Raw genomic sequence first — 17,098 nt, 5'->3', positions numbered from 1 at the left:
GATAGATCACTCAAGTGACCAGAGACATACCTACATGAAGTAAAGTTTCCATACATCATCACCTTAGAATAATAATAATAACAAAAGTAATACAACAGCTAACATTTACTGAGCACTTTTTATGTGCCAGGCACTATGCTAAACATTTTTTTTCTTTTTAAATCTTGATCACCACTCACCTTCTTGGAAACCAGCAGCTCCAAATTACCAGGATTCTATGCTTGGGTTACTGTCTCCTAGCTGGTCTCCCTATTTATTAAATACCCCAAACTCTTCAGCACTTGCTTCCTCTACCTGGTAAACTCTTTTTCTGTACTGTGTTTTACATCCTTTCTCTATGAAACCTACCTCTGCCCCAGGTACATGACTTTGGTTCAAGTCATGAATTGCTCACATCGGAAACTTTGTTTGCTATTTTCGGGGAAATGCAATTCCATTAATATTTACTGAGCACCCACAAGGCGCTGGGCAGTGTTAGTGAGCAAGTCCCAGGAATCCTGGGAACCAACAATCCACAGTCACATCCCAGAAAAATAACCCTGCCTGTCTCTGAGGGTGAACGACACCCTCGATTCCTCGGAGTCCGCTTCTGTGTTCAGATCCCTGTAAAACATCAACACTTCTATCTCGGACTCCGACTGGGTTCCCGCTGGGCCTCCTCGAAACGCTAACGGATTAAGGGGTGGTGAGTAGGGAGGGTTGGGGAGGTAAGGGAGCAAGAAGCGGGGAAGGAACAAGGTGCGTTTCCCTCTTCTAATCGTGTTCCAATCAGGAGTCGTGTACCCAGGCGCCGATTTCGGCCGTCCGGAGACTCTTCCAGGAACCGCTGGCAGCCTGGGCCGTGGACTTTGGCTGGTCTGGCGTCCGCGGCTCCCTCCTCCTCTCTCCTCCCTCCAGGCTCCGTGCCTCACTCAGGGGCGTGTCCTGCCCTACCTCCCTGTCACAGCGGTCCACTCATCCGGTTACAGCAGCAGTTCCAGCAGCAGCGGTGGCAGCCAGAACAGGAGCAGCGATAGCTCCAGTTTCCGGAACAGGAGCGGGGCAGCGGCGGCAGCTCAGTGCTGGGCACCTGTGCGGAGCAGGAGTAGCAGGACCAGGGGGTGGGGTCGGTGCCAGCCACTCTGAGCCAGAGAAGGAAGGGGCACCTCCCAGATTCCACTGCTGGGAATAATCTCCAGGGGAGGTGGCGCTGAACTGGGAATACTGGTGGGGGTGAACATGTACAGGAACAGCTAGAGGCCTCGGGGCAGGAAAACATTTGGTTCACGTGTAGACAGGCAAGGAAAGCTGTCTGGGACCATGGCAGCCTCCCGCCTGGACTTTGGGGAGGTGGAAACTTTCCTGGACAGGCACCCAGAGTTGTTTGAAGATTACTTGATGCGGAAGGGGAAGCAGGAGATGGTTGAAAAGTGGCTGCAGAGGCACCGTCAGGGTCAGGGGGCTTTAGGTCCAAGGCCCTCTTTGGCTGGTACCAGCAGCTTGGCTCACAGCACCTGCAGAGGTGGCAGCAGCGTTGGTGGTGGCACTGGACCAAATGGCTCTGCCCACAGCCAGCCCCTTCCCGGTGGCGGGGACTGTGTTGGGGTTCCCTTGAGTCCCAGCTGGGCCAGTGGCAGCAGGGGCGATGGGAACCTGCAGCGGAGAGCTTCTCAGAAAGAGCTAAGGAAGAGTTTTGCCCGCTCCAAGGCCATCCCCGTGAACAGGACCTACGATGAACAGGTGACCTCCCGGGCTCAGGAACCCCTGAGCAGTGTACGACGGAGGGCACTTCTCCGGAAGGCCAGCTCCCTGCCCCCCACCACAGCCCATATTCTCAGTGCACTGCTGGAATCGAGAGTGAATCTGCCTCAGTATCCCCCTACAGCCATCGACTACAAGTGCCACCTGAAAAAGCATAATGAGCGTCAGTTCTTTCTGGAATTGGTCAAAGATATCTCCAATGACCTTGACCTCACCAGCCTGAGCTACAAGATTCTCATCTTTGTCTGCCTTATGGTGGACGCTGACCGCTGCTCTCTTTTCCTGGTGGAAGGGGCAGCTGCTGGCAAGAAGAGCTTGGTCTCCAAATTCTTTGATGTGCATGCAGGAACCCCTCTGCTGCCTTGCAGCAGCACAGAGAACTCAAATGAGGTGCAGGTCCCCTGGGGCAAAGGTATCATTGGCTATGTCGGGGAGCATGGAGAAACGGTCAACATTCCTGATGCCTACCAGGTAGGACTTTGCATTGTCCCCTTCTCCCAGAGCCCCACTGGCTTGGGAGATAAGCTTTCGATTATCATCTGGCATCCAGGAACACATTAATTTAGGCTCTTTACAATACAAATCTTGCTATTTAAATTCCTGAGTTTAAGCTAGTTAGAATGTTACTACAGCATCTTTGATGTGTTGGTCCTTTCTTAACACCCAATGGCTTGTGGGAAGTTAATATATTACCCAATAACACCACGTATTTCTCTGTCAAGACACTTTGTCTTTAACACTTTGACACTGTGGCTGGTCTGGCATCCACAGCTTCCTCCTCCTCTCTTTAAGATATCAATGTGTGGTTTTAGTATGTGTTCGTGAGTTGCTAGAAAAAGATGTGTGCTCCAGAATTCCAGTGTTAAGATGAGCATTTTGATGTCTTTGATGTCTTTTGGGGACCATAATGCTTCATTCTCTAAGTCAGTATTGGAAAGAGAACAAAGTGCTTAACTACTTCCCTATTCCCTTCTCTAGATTAAAGTTGCACAGGTTGTAAGGTAGGGAAAAGAGGAAAAGAAGAGGAATGTCAGGGGAAAAATGGGCCTGTGACCCATTTGTGCCTTCTTAGTGTCTATTTTAACTGTTTCTGTTGTTGAGATTAGAAAGATTGGACAGATAGAGCAAATTTATGAAACAAACAACAAATATTGATAATTTTTTAGCAACTCCAAAGCCATCAGCAGGGTAAACATGTTAGTTTCTAGTGGAAAAGGAAACCCAACATGCTCTCATCTGGGTTTTCTGAGCCTTTCATTTTCACAGCATTTTGAACTTGATATTAGATGCTGGATCTGAAAACCAGTCCGTTCTAATTTCTTCAGTATTTATTCACTGAATGTGATGAAACTGGATGTAATTTTCTATGAGACTTCTTCAAGGTTCATAAAAATTAAAAACTCTCATCCTTGGTTAGAAACGTTTTATAGTCATCTGGTAAGTACTTCTTCCAGTGGTCTCAGGGAGCTACATGTTTCTCTAGAGTTTAGTTGCTGTTGCTGAGAATAGCAAAAAGAGTGGGAAGGACACTAAAGGTAAAATTTTGTCTATTTCATCTGAAAGTTGACAATTTTACATAGAAAATTGACTAGCTCGTACTAAAGCCAAGTTTCATATTTTTGTGAGATATCTGCCAACCTAACACTTTAACATTAAAGGATGTTTGTCAAAATACCATTTTTGTTAACTTTTTATTATAGACTAAGTGCATTATTCATTTTATCTTTCTTGAAAACTTTAAAAGGAGTAGGTGAAGCAACAATGAATGGTTTTCAACAAGTGTTTATTTTTCTACAATCCTAGAAAGCTGTGAGAAGGAATACAAGCATTTAATAATTCATGTGTTGAAGATTCTATAAAAATTTTGTCACAAATTATTATTTCTAGAGAAATAAAACAATCACAAATTTTCTTCTTTCCTATTTTTTTTCCACATCCTTATTGTATGCTTGAGCTAAAGAAAAATCCCTTCCTAGTTCAATGATACTTATTGTAGCCTGGGGTTTCAGCCTTTTCTCTTTATTGCCCTTACTTTTAAACTTCATCCCCAATTGATTTTCTATTTCTGTAGCTCTTATTTCTTACCGTCCTCTTTCAGGCCCTGACTTTTACTTCATCCTTTCTTTAAGAGCATAATTCTCAGCCTCTTCAACAGCTAACTTGTCTTGCTGCTGTCTAGAATTGTGGCTGTAGGTGTCGTCACAGGCAGGGGAAAGCAGGTTTTCAGCAGCTGATGCTTCCTGTGGGGTCTACCTTTACTCTACAGAGTGTAAAGCAAAGTTGCCTTTTAATATTTTTGGAAGCTGACATTGGGAAAGAGGAGTTTTTTTTTCTTTTCCCCCCAGAGTAGTAATGATGGCCACAAAAGGGGACTGGGTTGTTGGGAAGACTAGCAAAAGGCAGGTAGGGGAAAGGTGCTATATGGATTGGGAATTTACCCTTGGTTTACCTTGTTTTCATTTCTATGTGGTTAGAAAGTTTCTCTTTTCTTTTTCCATTGGCTTCTTTTATGTATCTCTGTATTTTTAACTTGGTGTAGTTTTCTTCATTTTACTTATGCTACTCTTCTTTGATAAAGCTACTTTTTTTTTTCTTTATTATGGTACACTACAGTCACCAATGGTGTGACCTTGGAGAATTTCTTAATCTCTCACAGCCTCAATTTCCTCATCCATAAAATGGGGACAATAATACCTACTTAGCAAAGATTATTTTTGTTTATCTCAATAAAATGAGATACTGTATCAAAGCCCCTAAAATAATATCTGGTACATTGCAATTACCCAAGAAATGGTAACAGTTTATGAAGATAATGATGATACCTAGTTTGCTGATATTCTTTTTCTTTCTGTTTACCTTATTTTCCGTTGTTTTTCTCCTCATCTGGAACCGAGATGTGAAGTCAGCACATTTTGACCAGCCTAATCTTTTCCAGGCTCCACCTTTAAATTAAGTATTTTGGAACCAGGTTTACATTCAAGGAACATGAAAATATCTATCCTTCCATTCTCTACTTAAAATGTCCCTAAATGTGGTTGGTAACACCATATCCTAGCCTATCAAAAGTTCTCTACTTTGTTCCTCTTAGTAAGACATGCAATATAAACTTTTTATAGGGTTGTTGTAGGGAAGGATGTTGCATCCTTTCCCAGTTCTAGCACTTTCCTCTATCCGTTCCATTTCCTGGTGTTACAGATTTCTCTTAATGAAAACTGACAACCTTCCAAATACATGTTCTTTTGTCATGATGTTTTAATTTGTACCATATATGCAAGCATCTTAAAGTTTCTATGTAAATATGTAACCATCCTTCCTGATTCTTTGTTAACTACTATATTTTTAAGGCGTTTCTTGCTCAGCTTCAGACAGTGTATTTTTTTCTTCAGGAGGTAAGATTTTTTTTTTATCACACAGAGTTTCCAAATTTAATCATTTAATAATTACATTGTTGATACTCTTGGGGGTTCCTAATATGGGCAAGAGAAAGGCATTGAAGAGACAAAATTGTGATGATAAGCGTGGCATTCTGGAGTCAAGGGTAGAATATTTAATGAAATGCTAAAATTGAATAGAAGTTCTGACAGCCCCAAACCCCTCAGTTTATTTCATTATTTTGCATTACTTTCCTCAATTAGTCCTAAAATACAAACTTGAAATTAGGAAAAAAAATAAATTGTAAATGGAAAAAAAAAAAAAACATTCGTTTTTAGGTATCCAGTCCAGATCATAGTGACTGCAGTATACCTTTCCCCTAGATAGTTATAAGTTATTTAACAGCCCACTTTAATATAGTAATGAAAAAATTGCCCTCAAGAGGTTGAAAATAAGAGCATTCAAGTAACAGGTGTTCTCTTTGAGATTATTCTAAGCATTCAGAATATAGCACTTTAAACATTCATAAAAATCATGAGGTGAATTTTTGTCAGTGTTGATAATGATAATACAGGTGTTTGATGGGCTCGGGTGTGAAAAGCAGCAGGATGTTTTGTTAGATGAACTGAGAGGAGGAAAGGGGATGATGCCGAAGGGTTACAGGTGCGCCTGCCTTTCAGAAGGCCTGATCTGTTTACACAACAGCTTCGTTTATTCATTAGTTCCAACAAACATGCACAGAGAGAGCCCATTATCCCCAAGGCCTTCAGTAGAGGGCCTATGGGTGTACAAAGGACAGGATATGCTTCCGCTCTCCAAGGGGGTACAGTAGACAGCCATGTACTGTCCACAAAAAACTAGTACCAAGCTGTATAAACTAAATGATGTTAGACTTGGACAAGTATGGAGTCACTTTGTGACTGGGCTCATAATGAAAGACTTCGTGGAGGAGGCACCATTCGAGCTATAAATAGGATTAGATTTTCCAGTTAGACATAGTTGTGGGTTAGGCAGAAGTGATTCCAAGTCCAACAAAATAGCTTCAGCAGAGACACAGTGATGACCAAGCATAAAATACGTATAAGGGAGAGTGAGTGGTTTAATTTGGCCAAAATATTGCATATTGCATATCTATGACATTCTGTTGTCATAGAATGATTTGCAAAAGTAAGGTGAGGACAAAAGAAGGAAGGACTTTGAACACCTAGCTAAAGAGTTTGCACTTCACCAAGAGTAGGCCACAGGGAGCCATTAAAAATATCTTAGCATGATCAAAGTGGTGTTTTGGGTAACCTGGTGGCAGCAGCTGAATGGATTGAACAAGGAGAGGCTCAAAGCTGTGGAAATAATTAGGAATCTACTGTCATGGTCTGGTGGAGCCATGATGAACAATTAAATTCAAGCAGGAACTGTGGGAATGGGCAGAAGGAGACAGATGGGAAGTGGCCTGCGGGTGTGGATTTGGGAAAGGAGGGAGGGAGGGCAATGATGACTCAGATTCTAAACCCAGGAGGTATGAGGAAGTGTGATTCCTTTATCCAGAACAGGGAGAGAAGCTGGGTTAAGGGGAAAGATTCTAAGTAGGACCAGCTACATAATTTGTGGAGCCTAGTACAAGATGATAAAGCAGGAGTCTGGCCGGGGTTAAAGAAGTCAGTCTCCCCTTCCCAAGAGTCTGTCCCCCAATCCATAGCAAGCTCCAGCCTGAGAGTCCAAAGGGATTGCAACCTCTAGGCTGGGCTCAGTATTTGGATTGAGGGTGGGCAAGGGGCCCCCGCTGAATTGCCTGCCTGAGGTGCCATGCTGCTGCCAGCTCTGGATGAGGAGGGCCACATCCTTGCACTTTCCTGAGGTGGTGTGGGGCATGCACCTGCCCCTCTCCGCACCCTCCCCAGACCCCATCTAAGTGCAGAGTGCAATGGCAGACATGAGATGTGGGCCTCTCCCTCGGCCCATGTGACCTGGTTGCTAAGGGCAGAGGTGAGACTGGGGAGGATGGATGGGGCCTGGGACACCATGCAGCGGGGATCAGGTGGCCAAAAACCAGTCCTGGGCAGGCAGTGGGAGGGAAGACTGTATGTGAACCCAGGTTCTGGACTCTGGGGCTCATACTCCATTGTTACATTGGACTATGCTTACAAAGCACAAATTCAATGATAAAAAGTATTAAGAATCTCACACAGCATAGCATTAAACCTCAAGCAGGGGTCTTTCATGCCACTGCACTTGTCACATGCCCCCAAAGCGGGCCCTGAATCTGAGTCACATGGAGTCTAAGGTAGAAAAGTTCAATCTTAATCCAGCCTTGTCTACTGCAGCCCTTCATGTGGCCTCAGCACCATCCTAATTAAATTACAGCCTGTTTTCGATGCCCAGATAGTGCTTTTCTATTCCTGTATTTTGCATCCTTTCTGCCAGGACTACTTCTTCTCCATCTTTGCTCATTTAGAACCTGCTTGTCTTCTCATGATATGAGAAGGGAGAGCTGAGTGCCTTATCCTTGAAGAGAGGAGTTGGAAAACAACACAAAAAATTATACATAAAGTTGTATTTAAGAATGCATTGTAATATGCTGATATATATTTATTATATATATTTTCTAATAATATGAATAACAATATTTAATACTTCATTGAATTTCAGTTTTCTTTTTGGAATAATCTCCATTGAAATAATCACACTGAAAGTGTTTGCCTCAGGATGAATTAATTTTAGGTGTCTAGAAAATTCAGCGATGAGAGTACTTCATTCCCTGATGAGCCAGTGCTGATAGATATGGTCTAAACTCATGTTATTGAGTTGCTGAGATTTGTCTTAAAAGGCAGATGTTGATCCTACTCCAACACTGATATTATAAAGGAGTTTCATGAAATCTTATTCCAGCTTTGCACAGTGTTTAAAAAATTCCCCCAAGCGCACAAACATGTTCACTAGCCCAGAACCAGAGCTGATTTTGTGTTTGAAGTAGGAAACTCTGCTATTTCAGCCTCTCTTCCTGACAGACACATGATCGTGATAAACACAAGGACAAATTGCATTTGCTGCTTTGTACATGAGGGTAGATTACAGAAAGGCACAGTTCCTACAAAATCATGAAAAGGTAATTTAAGGTTAACTAAATTTTTTTCCCAACCCATAAGCTAAATGTTTACTAATCTGACCGATTTATTTTGGTTCTTGAGGTTTGGGTCACCTGTTTATTGACAAGCCTGGCTTAATTTGGAAGTTAGGGTTTCATGTTGAATATAGTGTTGAAGAATCATACAAACTTTTCTCTGAAACAACTTTGAGTTGTTTTATAGGAAAGCCAACAAGATCCTTGACGTACATTGCTTGCTGCTTATTTTAAGGGTAGTATTTTGCAATATAACCACATTCTTTTGGAAAGTGAGATTTGAATCAGATAAAGGCAGTTTAATCATAAAAGAGTGGGTTAAGTTGCTAATATTTTAGGAGAAGTTTCAGTTCCTGGTCATTTATAGGCATTGAGGCTATATTTATTTATTTGGATGAAAATAGTAAAGAAGGTTTTCTGGCATTAAAAAATATACTTTCTACAATTCCTGAGGTTTTTTTTTTATTAATTGGTTGTTTTTGACTGAACAGTGGTTTCGAATATTAATGACAAATTATGTTTCCTGTCATAAAATATAGCTTAAAGGCTGTCGCAAATTCAGGAGAAGAAATCTTTTTTACCTGAAGAAAGAAAAGGGGAAACCTATGAGATACCTCTTTAGGGTGTCTATGTTTTTCTTTTTTTTAGAGACAAGATCTTCCTATGTTGCCTAGGCTGAATTAAAACTCCTGGGCTCAAGTGATCCTCCCACTTCAACCACATGAGTAGCTGGGACTATAAATGTGTGCCACTGAGCCCAGCAGGGTGTCTACTTTTTTTTTTTTTTTAAACATAATAACAAGGTAGAGGGAAGCTTCACTGTGGATGAATAGTAACTTCATTTATGGAGTACTAACTTTGAGCCAGACAGCTCGTTAGCAAGCATTGTCTCTTTTAATCCTCTCAACAATCCCCTGAGGTAACTATGACCACCCCCATTTTACAAAAGGAGAAACTGAGGCTTGGACAGTTTAAGTAATTTGCTTAAAGTGACTCCGTTGGTAAGTGAGGGAGCTGACTCCCTTATTCTCTTCAAGTTACTCTGTTTATTCATGAGATTCTGTATCCCCAAAGACACTCCATAAAATGTAACCTTGGCCAAACGCATCTACAGCGAAGAGGTGACTTTGGTCTAGTTTGTGGAACCTATTCACTGTACAACCTCATTAAATCCATTTGCCTGACAACTGAATTCTTAGGTTACTAATAACATTGTTAAACTGTAAAAGGCATCAGAGTGTGACAAAACATGCTGTAGACTTACAGTCAGGAATTGTGGTTCTATTTCCAGTTCTGCCTTAGTTTTTAGCTATCATATAGAGATAATATGTTCAGACATGTCTACTCCATAGTATTTTGTAAGCCTCTAATCATCAAATCCAATCATTAGATTGCAATGAGATCATGGAAAAGCATTTTCCAATGGATAAAGTCAGAAATGTAAGGCCTTATTAATGTTTTAAAATACACAGTCCAGAAGGCTTTATTCACAGTGTTGTCTTTGGAAAGGACTTTGAACATAATAGGAGAGTTTTGATCTAAAATGTGGTAGTACCTGTATTGACTATAATTCCGAATTTTCTGTATTCTTGATGTTCTAGCATTTGAGGCTTATGACCCTGGAGAGAATGCCCCTCCCAGGGCTAGCTAATTTCTAGAGAGAGTGAAGAACTCCCTTTTGAGGGTACCTCTAATATATAAATCAGCCGATCCAGAGCCCTAACTATCTCCTTTATCAAACTCTCATATACCCAGACAATATTCTCCTTGCCCTAAATCACGCAGGGCCAAGTACCCAACAACTAAAGACCATTCCTATAGCCCATAGTTTGCCAAAATTATTCAAACTAGCCAATCCTAAACTTACTCAGCTACCTACCCTGTCTCACTCATCCTTCCCTGAAGACCCTAGTAAAGGTTCTGTGCCATGCTGTGCTCTGACTTCTGCCTCCGGATTGACCCGGGCCCTTCCTATGCGGCCCTGCACAGTGTGCCATGCCTCCCGTTTCTAGGGTCTGTGAGTATGAACTTTCTTCATGACAGTCATTTCTGTGTTTGCTTTACCATACCCCATTAAAACAAATCCTAGGTACTTTTTAACACAGTACCACACATACATAATCCCTGAAACACAAGAAATGATTACTTTAAAATGTAAAGACATCAAATGCTTTAAATGAACATTATGCTGTCAGGATTTAGAGGCCATAATAAATATTCTACTTTTGACAAACACAGATATGTTAAATTTCTTGTTACAATTGATCGACATGCCTGTTTTTCTAGTACAAAATGCAATTTCAAAAGTATACATTGGGTCTCTGTGAAATAAATCCCCATATGAAATCTCTAAGTTGATGATTTGTAGTTTTATTGTCAAAATATTAAAAATTTTTAAAAATGATGGTATTTGGCTCAAGCACTTGCAAACTAAATCAGTTCTAGCAGCTGGCATTAAAGAATAAATGAACACTAAATCTCATGCCTGTAATCAAGATCTAATAATTTAGTAGGCTAAGTATATCTATGACACAATTTTATTTTAGATGTGTTGACTATTCCTTATATAAAACATAGGCTTTCTTCATGTTTTTGTGTTTGGAAATGATGATACTTTTAATACTAGCATTACCTTTTTGCATTTATATTGCATGTACTACTTTATCAGATTACCAGAATGTTTTAACCTTTACATTTTTCAATTAAAAAATTAGATGGTACTCCTTTTTCATTTAAATGGCTGTGCACGGTTTAATGAGCTAACAGTTTTTATGGGTATTTGGCAACTTAATATGCATGATTACATATTTAAAGTTTTCATAATGGCTGTAATGGCATTAAGAACTGCAGGCTTGGGACACTGTGGGAAAGATTATCCCGGGGTTGCTAAAGAAACCAGTCCAGATTTTTGTTCTTTTCTGAATAAAGTCCTCTGGAAAAGTGAAGCTCTAATCCCGTCTCTCTAATGGCCACCTTTATGGCTACTCACACTTCCCTGTTAGCCTCTTTTTCCTTTTGCTTCCAGAGAACCACTAAGTGAGAGGGTGCACACTCTGTTACTCTGTGCAACTGCTAAGGTAGCTTCTTTTTCTTTTTTTTTTTTCTGTCTTCAGGTATGTGAGACTGGAGTCAGATTCTCTCACTTCCCCATCTTTGAGCATTGGCTTTGAAAGCCCAAGACAGCCCTAGCCATAGCCCTCCTTTTTATCATAACCCTAAAATTATCATGCAGAGAAGCAAAGAGAGGAACCAGTGGCAGCCAATGTGCCATGAATTAACCAAGCAGGGAGACAAACAGCTGGAAGCTGAGGCATCTCTCCCCTCTCTCCTTTGCCATTCATTTTTAAAATGAATGCACAAGAGGAACAGCCTCTGATTTGGTCCTTTCTTTTACCCATGCCTGCTGTGAATAGACAGAAAGGAGCTTTAAAATATAAAGGGCAGGAAAATATTTTTCTACCTCTGACTTAACCAAATTAAGATTATTTGCTATGTTAAAGAACAAAAAGGTCAACAGGGGGAAGAAGAGCTACTGTCATTATAAGAATGCTTCATACTTAAGACTTTGGGTTTCTGTTGAAGAAAAAACTAATTTTGTTCTTCAGAAATAGCCTAAAAAGAATCAGGATCAACCATTCCTGTAGGTAGCAATATAGCAATATTAATCATTTCTTGTGACTACCTTGTGAGGTTATATATTTAATGAAGAATCGCATGGAAATAATTTAATGCAAAATTATATAGAAATATATGAAGGTGTAAAATGGAATAGATATGCTTTCTTGCTACCGAGTGAAGTCAAACTTTGCTACTGAGCCACCTCCTCTCTTTACTCTTCCCTATTGATCTCACCCTCATGCTTGAATTCTAACTTAGCACCTACCACGGGATCTGGCATAGAGTAGACGCTTGGTAGATCATGTTTGAGTAAGTGGAAGAGCCTTTATTATAATCTTTATTTTGTCTCAAGACTGACACACACTGATGAGATCATTATGTGGGTTAGCTTTCTCAACAAGGGTATTATTGGCATCTTGGACAGATAATTCTTTGTTGGAGGGAGGCTGACCTGTGCATTGTAGGATGGTTGTTTAGTAGCATCCCTGGCCTCTCTCCACTAGATACTTGCCTAGTCTGGACAATTTAAAAAGTCTCCAGACATTGTCAAATATCCCCTGGTAACAAAATCAGGCCCCCACCGCCCAGCTCCACTGACCACAACTGATATAGAATAATTTGGCAAGAACCATGTACTGCCTTAAGAATAGTCACAACTTCTCCAGCCTGGCCAATATGGTGAAACTTCGCCTCTACTAAAAATACAAAAAATTACCCAAGTGTGGTGGCACGCACCTGTAGTCCTAGCTACTTGGGAGGCTGAGGCAGGAGAATTGTTTGAACCTGGGAGGCAGAGGTTACAGTAAGCCAAGATCATACCATTGCACTCTAGCCTGGGTGACAGAGTGAGACTCTGTCTCAAAAAAAAAAAAAAAGAATATTTACAATGGCTTATGTAACAATTGCAGGCATGCTAAGAAAAATTTTATGGGTGTGTGCAAAGATTTGTCTATATGAATACTTGTTGTAGTATTATCTATAATAATAATAAATTATCAATCCAAACATCCAACTAGAGGGTTGGATGAATCAATTATGATATATTATAAAAGGGAATATTTAATCATAGGAGATTGCTAAGAGAATACTATTAAGTGAACAAAGTGTATTCAACAGAATCTCAGTTTTCTTAACAATAACAACAGACGCATAAGGGAAATGGTGGAGTGCATCATTTTCAGAATCAGACCGAATTCAATTCCTAGTTCCATCATATCCAAGGGCTGTGTCATATTTTACCCTCTAGTTGCTAGTTTCTGCAATTCTAAGATGAGGATAATGATACTTTCTGTCTTAAGAGGTTGCCAAGATTAAACCTGAAAAGTGCTTAACACTGTCTATCATTTTGTTTGGGCTCAGTAAAAAGTAATTAGAATACTGCATGGTCAAAGGGTGGAGGTCAATATGCCAAAACATTGATCATCTCTGAGTGGTGGGCTTATGACTAATTTTTCTCTTCTCTTTTTTTTTTCTTTTATTTTTTTCCATATATGTACTAATCATTACTTAAATAAACCATATTTGCTTTCTCAGATACCCTTCCAAAGCTCAGTGGCACACAGTAGTAACACAATGGAAGCTCATTTCTCACTCTACTGAGGCTCAGCACAGTCTTCCTGATTGATAGGTGGCTCTCCTCCGAGAGAGGATTCTTTCCTTCCTGAGCTTCAACACGGGGTTCAAAGGGTGCTGTCAGCATTAACAGCCCATCAGCAGATGAGGGAAGAGACAGAGAAAAATGGGAAATGAAATGAAAGATTTTCCTGTCCTGTCAGGAAGTGGCACACATTTCTTGCTCATATTTCATTGTCTTTCTAGACTCTAGAACCCAGGGATGTGGCCATAGCCAACTGCAGGGAGGCTGGCAAATGTAGCTTCACCCTGACCCAGAGTGGGCCCCAGCCCCAGTCCCATCCAGTCACTGCGTGCCGTCAAAGTCCAGGGCCTTCAAGTGGTGAGTGTCCTCTCCAGCAGGTCATGATTTTCACAGGCCTGTGCTTGTGTGCATGATTAACTGCCCATAACAAAATCTGAGAGGGAGAGCCAGTTAGGCTTTGGGAAAGGGATCAGAATGGCACAGGGAGATTATTCTTCCTGTTTCAGTTTTCACTGTTCAGAACGGATTGGAGAATAGGACTCTGGGGAATAGGACACTGGAGGTAGGAAATTTGCTAATGAGATTGTTGCCTCTAAGCTCTGAGGGTTACAAGGTCAAGAACTGGGACCAGACCCAGCTATGTAATTTATAGGACTCAGTGAAAAATGAAAACAGGGGTCTTTCTAGGGACAGGGAAGTCAATCTCCCCTTCCCTAGGCCAGCCCCTACAGGCAGCCACCTGACCCACGGTAGATGGGCAAGCTCCAAAAGATGACAACCTTTGTGCCTGAACAAGCTTGCTACCTGGATCAGGGGTAGGCAGGAGGCCACCCCACAGAGTCACTTAATGAACATGCCATGGTGCTGCCAGTCTGGAGTGGGGACATCCCAGGATGACCAGGGCCTTTCCCTACCCAGAGACACTGACTTCCCCATACCCATACCCTGGGCCCTGCTAGACGCAGAGGGCAACAGTAGAACACAGGTATCTCTGTTCACTGACCCTGTTGCAGCCCTGAGTAGAACAAGGCAGGGCTCGTGGAGCTAGGGCAGGAGGCAGAGGCTGAGAACCCATCAGGTGGCTGGACTGTATGTGAACCCCTGAGGCATGCTCCATCAGACCTCATGTACAAAATAAAAATTCCAAAATAAAATTATTAAGAATTTCAAGATAATGACTGTGGTGCATTAAACTTCAAGGGTGGGTGTGGGGACTCTTCTTGGCACAGGACCCTGGGTGAATGCACTGGATGCAGGCTCATGGAGCCAGACTGGTATGAGGCCTAGACTGTGACTTTGTCAAGATAAATAATGAGAATGGCAAACTCTCCATGGAAGTTCATTCTTTTTTCCACTAACTTCCACAGTAATTTGTCTGTATGACTCTTGCTATTTATTCCAATTTTGGTTGCTTTAATTTTGGCTCACCTGTCTTTCTCTCCATTAGACTGTGAGCTCCTTGAAGGCAGATGCTATGATTTTCTTGGCTTTGTAGCACTCCGTGTGTTTGGCATGGTACCTAGCACATAGTAGGTAGATACTCAATAAAAATGTTATATGTTATATGAATAAATGAGGAAAAGGAAATGTATTAGTCTGTTCTCATGCTGCCGATAAAGACATACCTGAGACTGGGAAGAAAAAGAGACTTAATGGACTCACAGTTCCACGTGGCTGAGGAGGCCTCACAATCCTGGTGGAAGGCAAGGAGGAGCAAGTCACATCTTACGTGGATGGTGGCAGGCAAAGAGAGAGCTTGTGCAGGGAAACTCCCAATTTTAAAACCATCAGATCTTGCTAGACTCATTCACTATCATGAGAACAACACAGGAAAGATCCGCCCCCATATTTCAATCACATCCCACTGGATTCCTTCCACAACATGTGGGAATTGTGGGAGTTACAATTTGAAATGAGATTTGACTGGGGACACAGCCAAACCATATCAGGAATATAATGAAAAATTTAGGCACAGGGCAAGTGGCCTAAATACCAGCACTGGGTTACAAGGTCAGATTAGGACCAGGGGGTTTAGCTAATAATGCTGAGCCAGGGGCCAGGCGCAGTGGCTCACGCCTGTAATCCCAGCGCTTTGGGAGGCCGAGGCGGGTGGATCATGAGCTCAGGAGTTCAAGACCAGCCTGGCCAACATGGTGAAACCCCATCTTTACTAAAAATAGAAAAATTAGCCGGGCACGGTGGCAGGTGCTTGTAATCCCAGCTACTAGGGAGGCTGAGGCAGGAGAATCGCTTGAACCCAGGGGGCAGAGGTTGCAGTGAGCCGAGATTGCACCACTGCACTCCAGCCTGGGTGACAGAGCGAGACTCCATCTCAAAATAAATAAATAAAATAATGCTGAGCTAGGGCACTTGTAGGCCAAGAGTCCTTGCATTTTCTCATACATAAGGGTAGGACAGGTTCCCTGGTCAAGTGGTCAGGTGCAGGGTGCATGGTCCTGCTGTGACTGTTGGTCTTGCATGGTGAAGTGCATGGTCCAGGCTGTGACTGTTGGAGACATGAAGGTTCAGGGGACCAAGCAATTCATCTATTATCAGTAGAGAAGAGGAATGAACAAGGTTGGAAGGATGGAGCAAGAGAGAAAGACTATGACTCTAATGGTGATGATGTAGTTAATAATGGCAATGTTGGAGCAAAGAAAATGTATTCTGCAGTGAGCCGAGATTGCGCCACTGCACTCCAGCCTGGGCGACAGAGCGAGACTCTGTCTCAAAAAAAAAAAAAAAAAAAAAAAGAAAATGTATTCTGCATTTCGTATGTTTATTTAAATCACCGTGGTGATATCTTTTGGGCAAGGCAGAATGATTTGCCTTGGAGAATATAAGGTCAGGCTGGGAACTCTCTGATGTAAGGGTGGTAACTTGAAGCACATTAATGTATATAAAGAGCCAGAACTCAGCCTTTGATGAAAGCAAACGCTCTGCCACCACCACCAATTCTGCTTTCCCCTGAAGAACCAAGAGCACAGAATATTTATGTTTTTCTAGTCTGTACTTCTCTATTTGTTTCCAGGAAGTATCCTCCAAGATTGTCAGATTTGTTTTTGGACTCAAGATATTTTTATTTGGATTATCTACCATTACCCTAGAAAGTACTTAACCCCTGCAATTCTTCTAAAGTCATCTGTGACCAGTTTTATTAAACAGCTAAATGACATTTCCAAACACAGTGATCACAACAGTTAATGCTCCAAAGCTCAAAGGAATAGTTAAACACATTTATTTAACATGCTTCAGAGTCCCCTGAACTGCTGGCTATCTCAACATCTCCTCTATTCTCTTAGTCTTTCTGTGTTTCCTCTCCTCTTTCCATTTATTTGTCTTGTCCTCTTAATTTCTTCTTTTTGGACGTCCCACACCTACCGTTCCTTTTGTGTAATGGCTTCCCCTGATCTGCCCCATTTTTCCTCTTCTCCCTCCTCCTATCCTTCATCTTGCCTGTCTCTCTTTCTCCTTATTCTCTTTTCTCTTTTCCTAATCCTCTTCTTGCCTTCTATGACCTTACTTACTTTACTATCAAACTGATATAACATGAAAATAAGTATTTGTTCCCAGTTTTTAATTTTACAATCATATTTTTAAATCTCATAGGCCTCTTTCATAAAGCAATTGTTTCTTTTTTACTTCCATGTGGCCTG

General features: G+C 41.7%; 1 protein-coding gene across 1 annotated transcript in view; it reads left to right on the top strand.

The window, feature by feature from the left end:
* Positions 1–991: 991 nt before the first annotated feature.
* The window catches only part of PDE11A (phosphodiesterase 11A), a 428,560-nt gene continuing 412,453 nt past the window's right edge, over positions 992–17,098 (top strand). Inside the window, exon 1 of the mRNA XM_003253771.4 lies at positions 992–2,211. Coding sequence (XP_003253819.2) covers positions 1,300–2,211 — 912 coding nt within the window. The 5' untranslated portion in view covers positions 992–1,299. The remainder of the gene's footprint in view (positions 2,212–17,098) is intronic.

The sequence above is a fragment of the Nomascus leucogenys genome, chromosome 22a (assembly GCF_006542625.1).
Source record: "Nomascus leucogenys isolate Asia chromosome 22a, Asia_NLE_v1, whole genome shotgun sequence".
NCBI lineage: Eukaryota > Metazoa > Chordata > Mammalia > Primates > Hylobatidae > Nomascus > Nomascus leucogenys.
The sequence above is the reverse complement of the archived record's forward strand: the minus strand, read 5'-3'. Positions and strand labels throughout refer to the sequence as shown.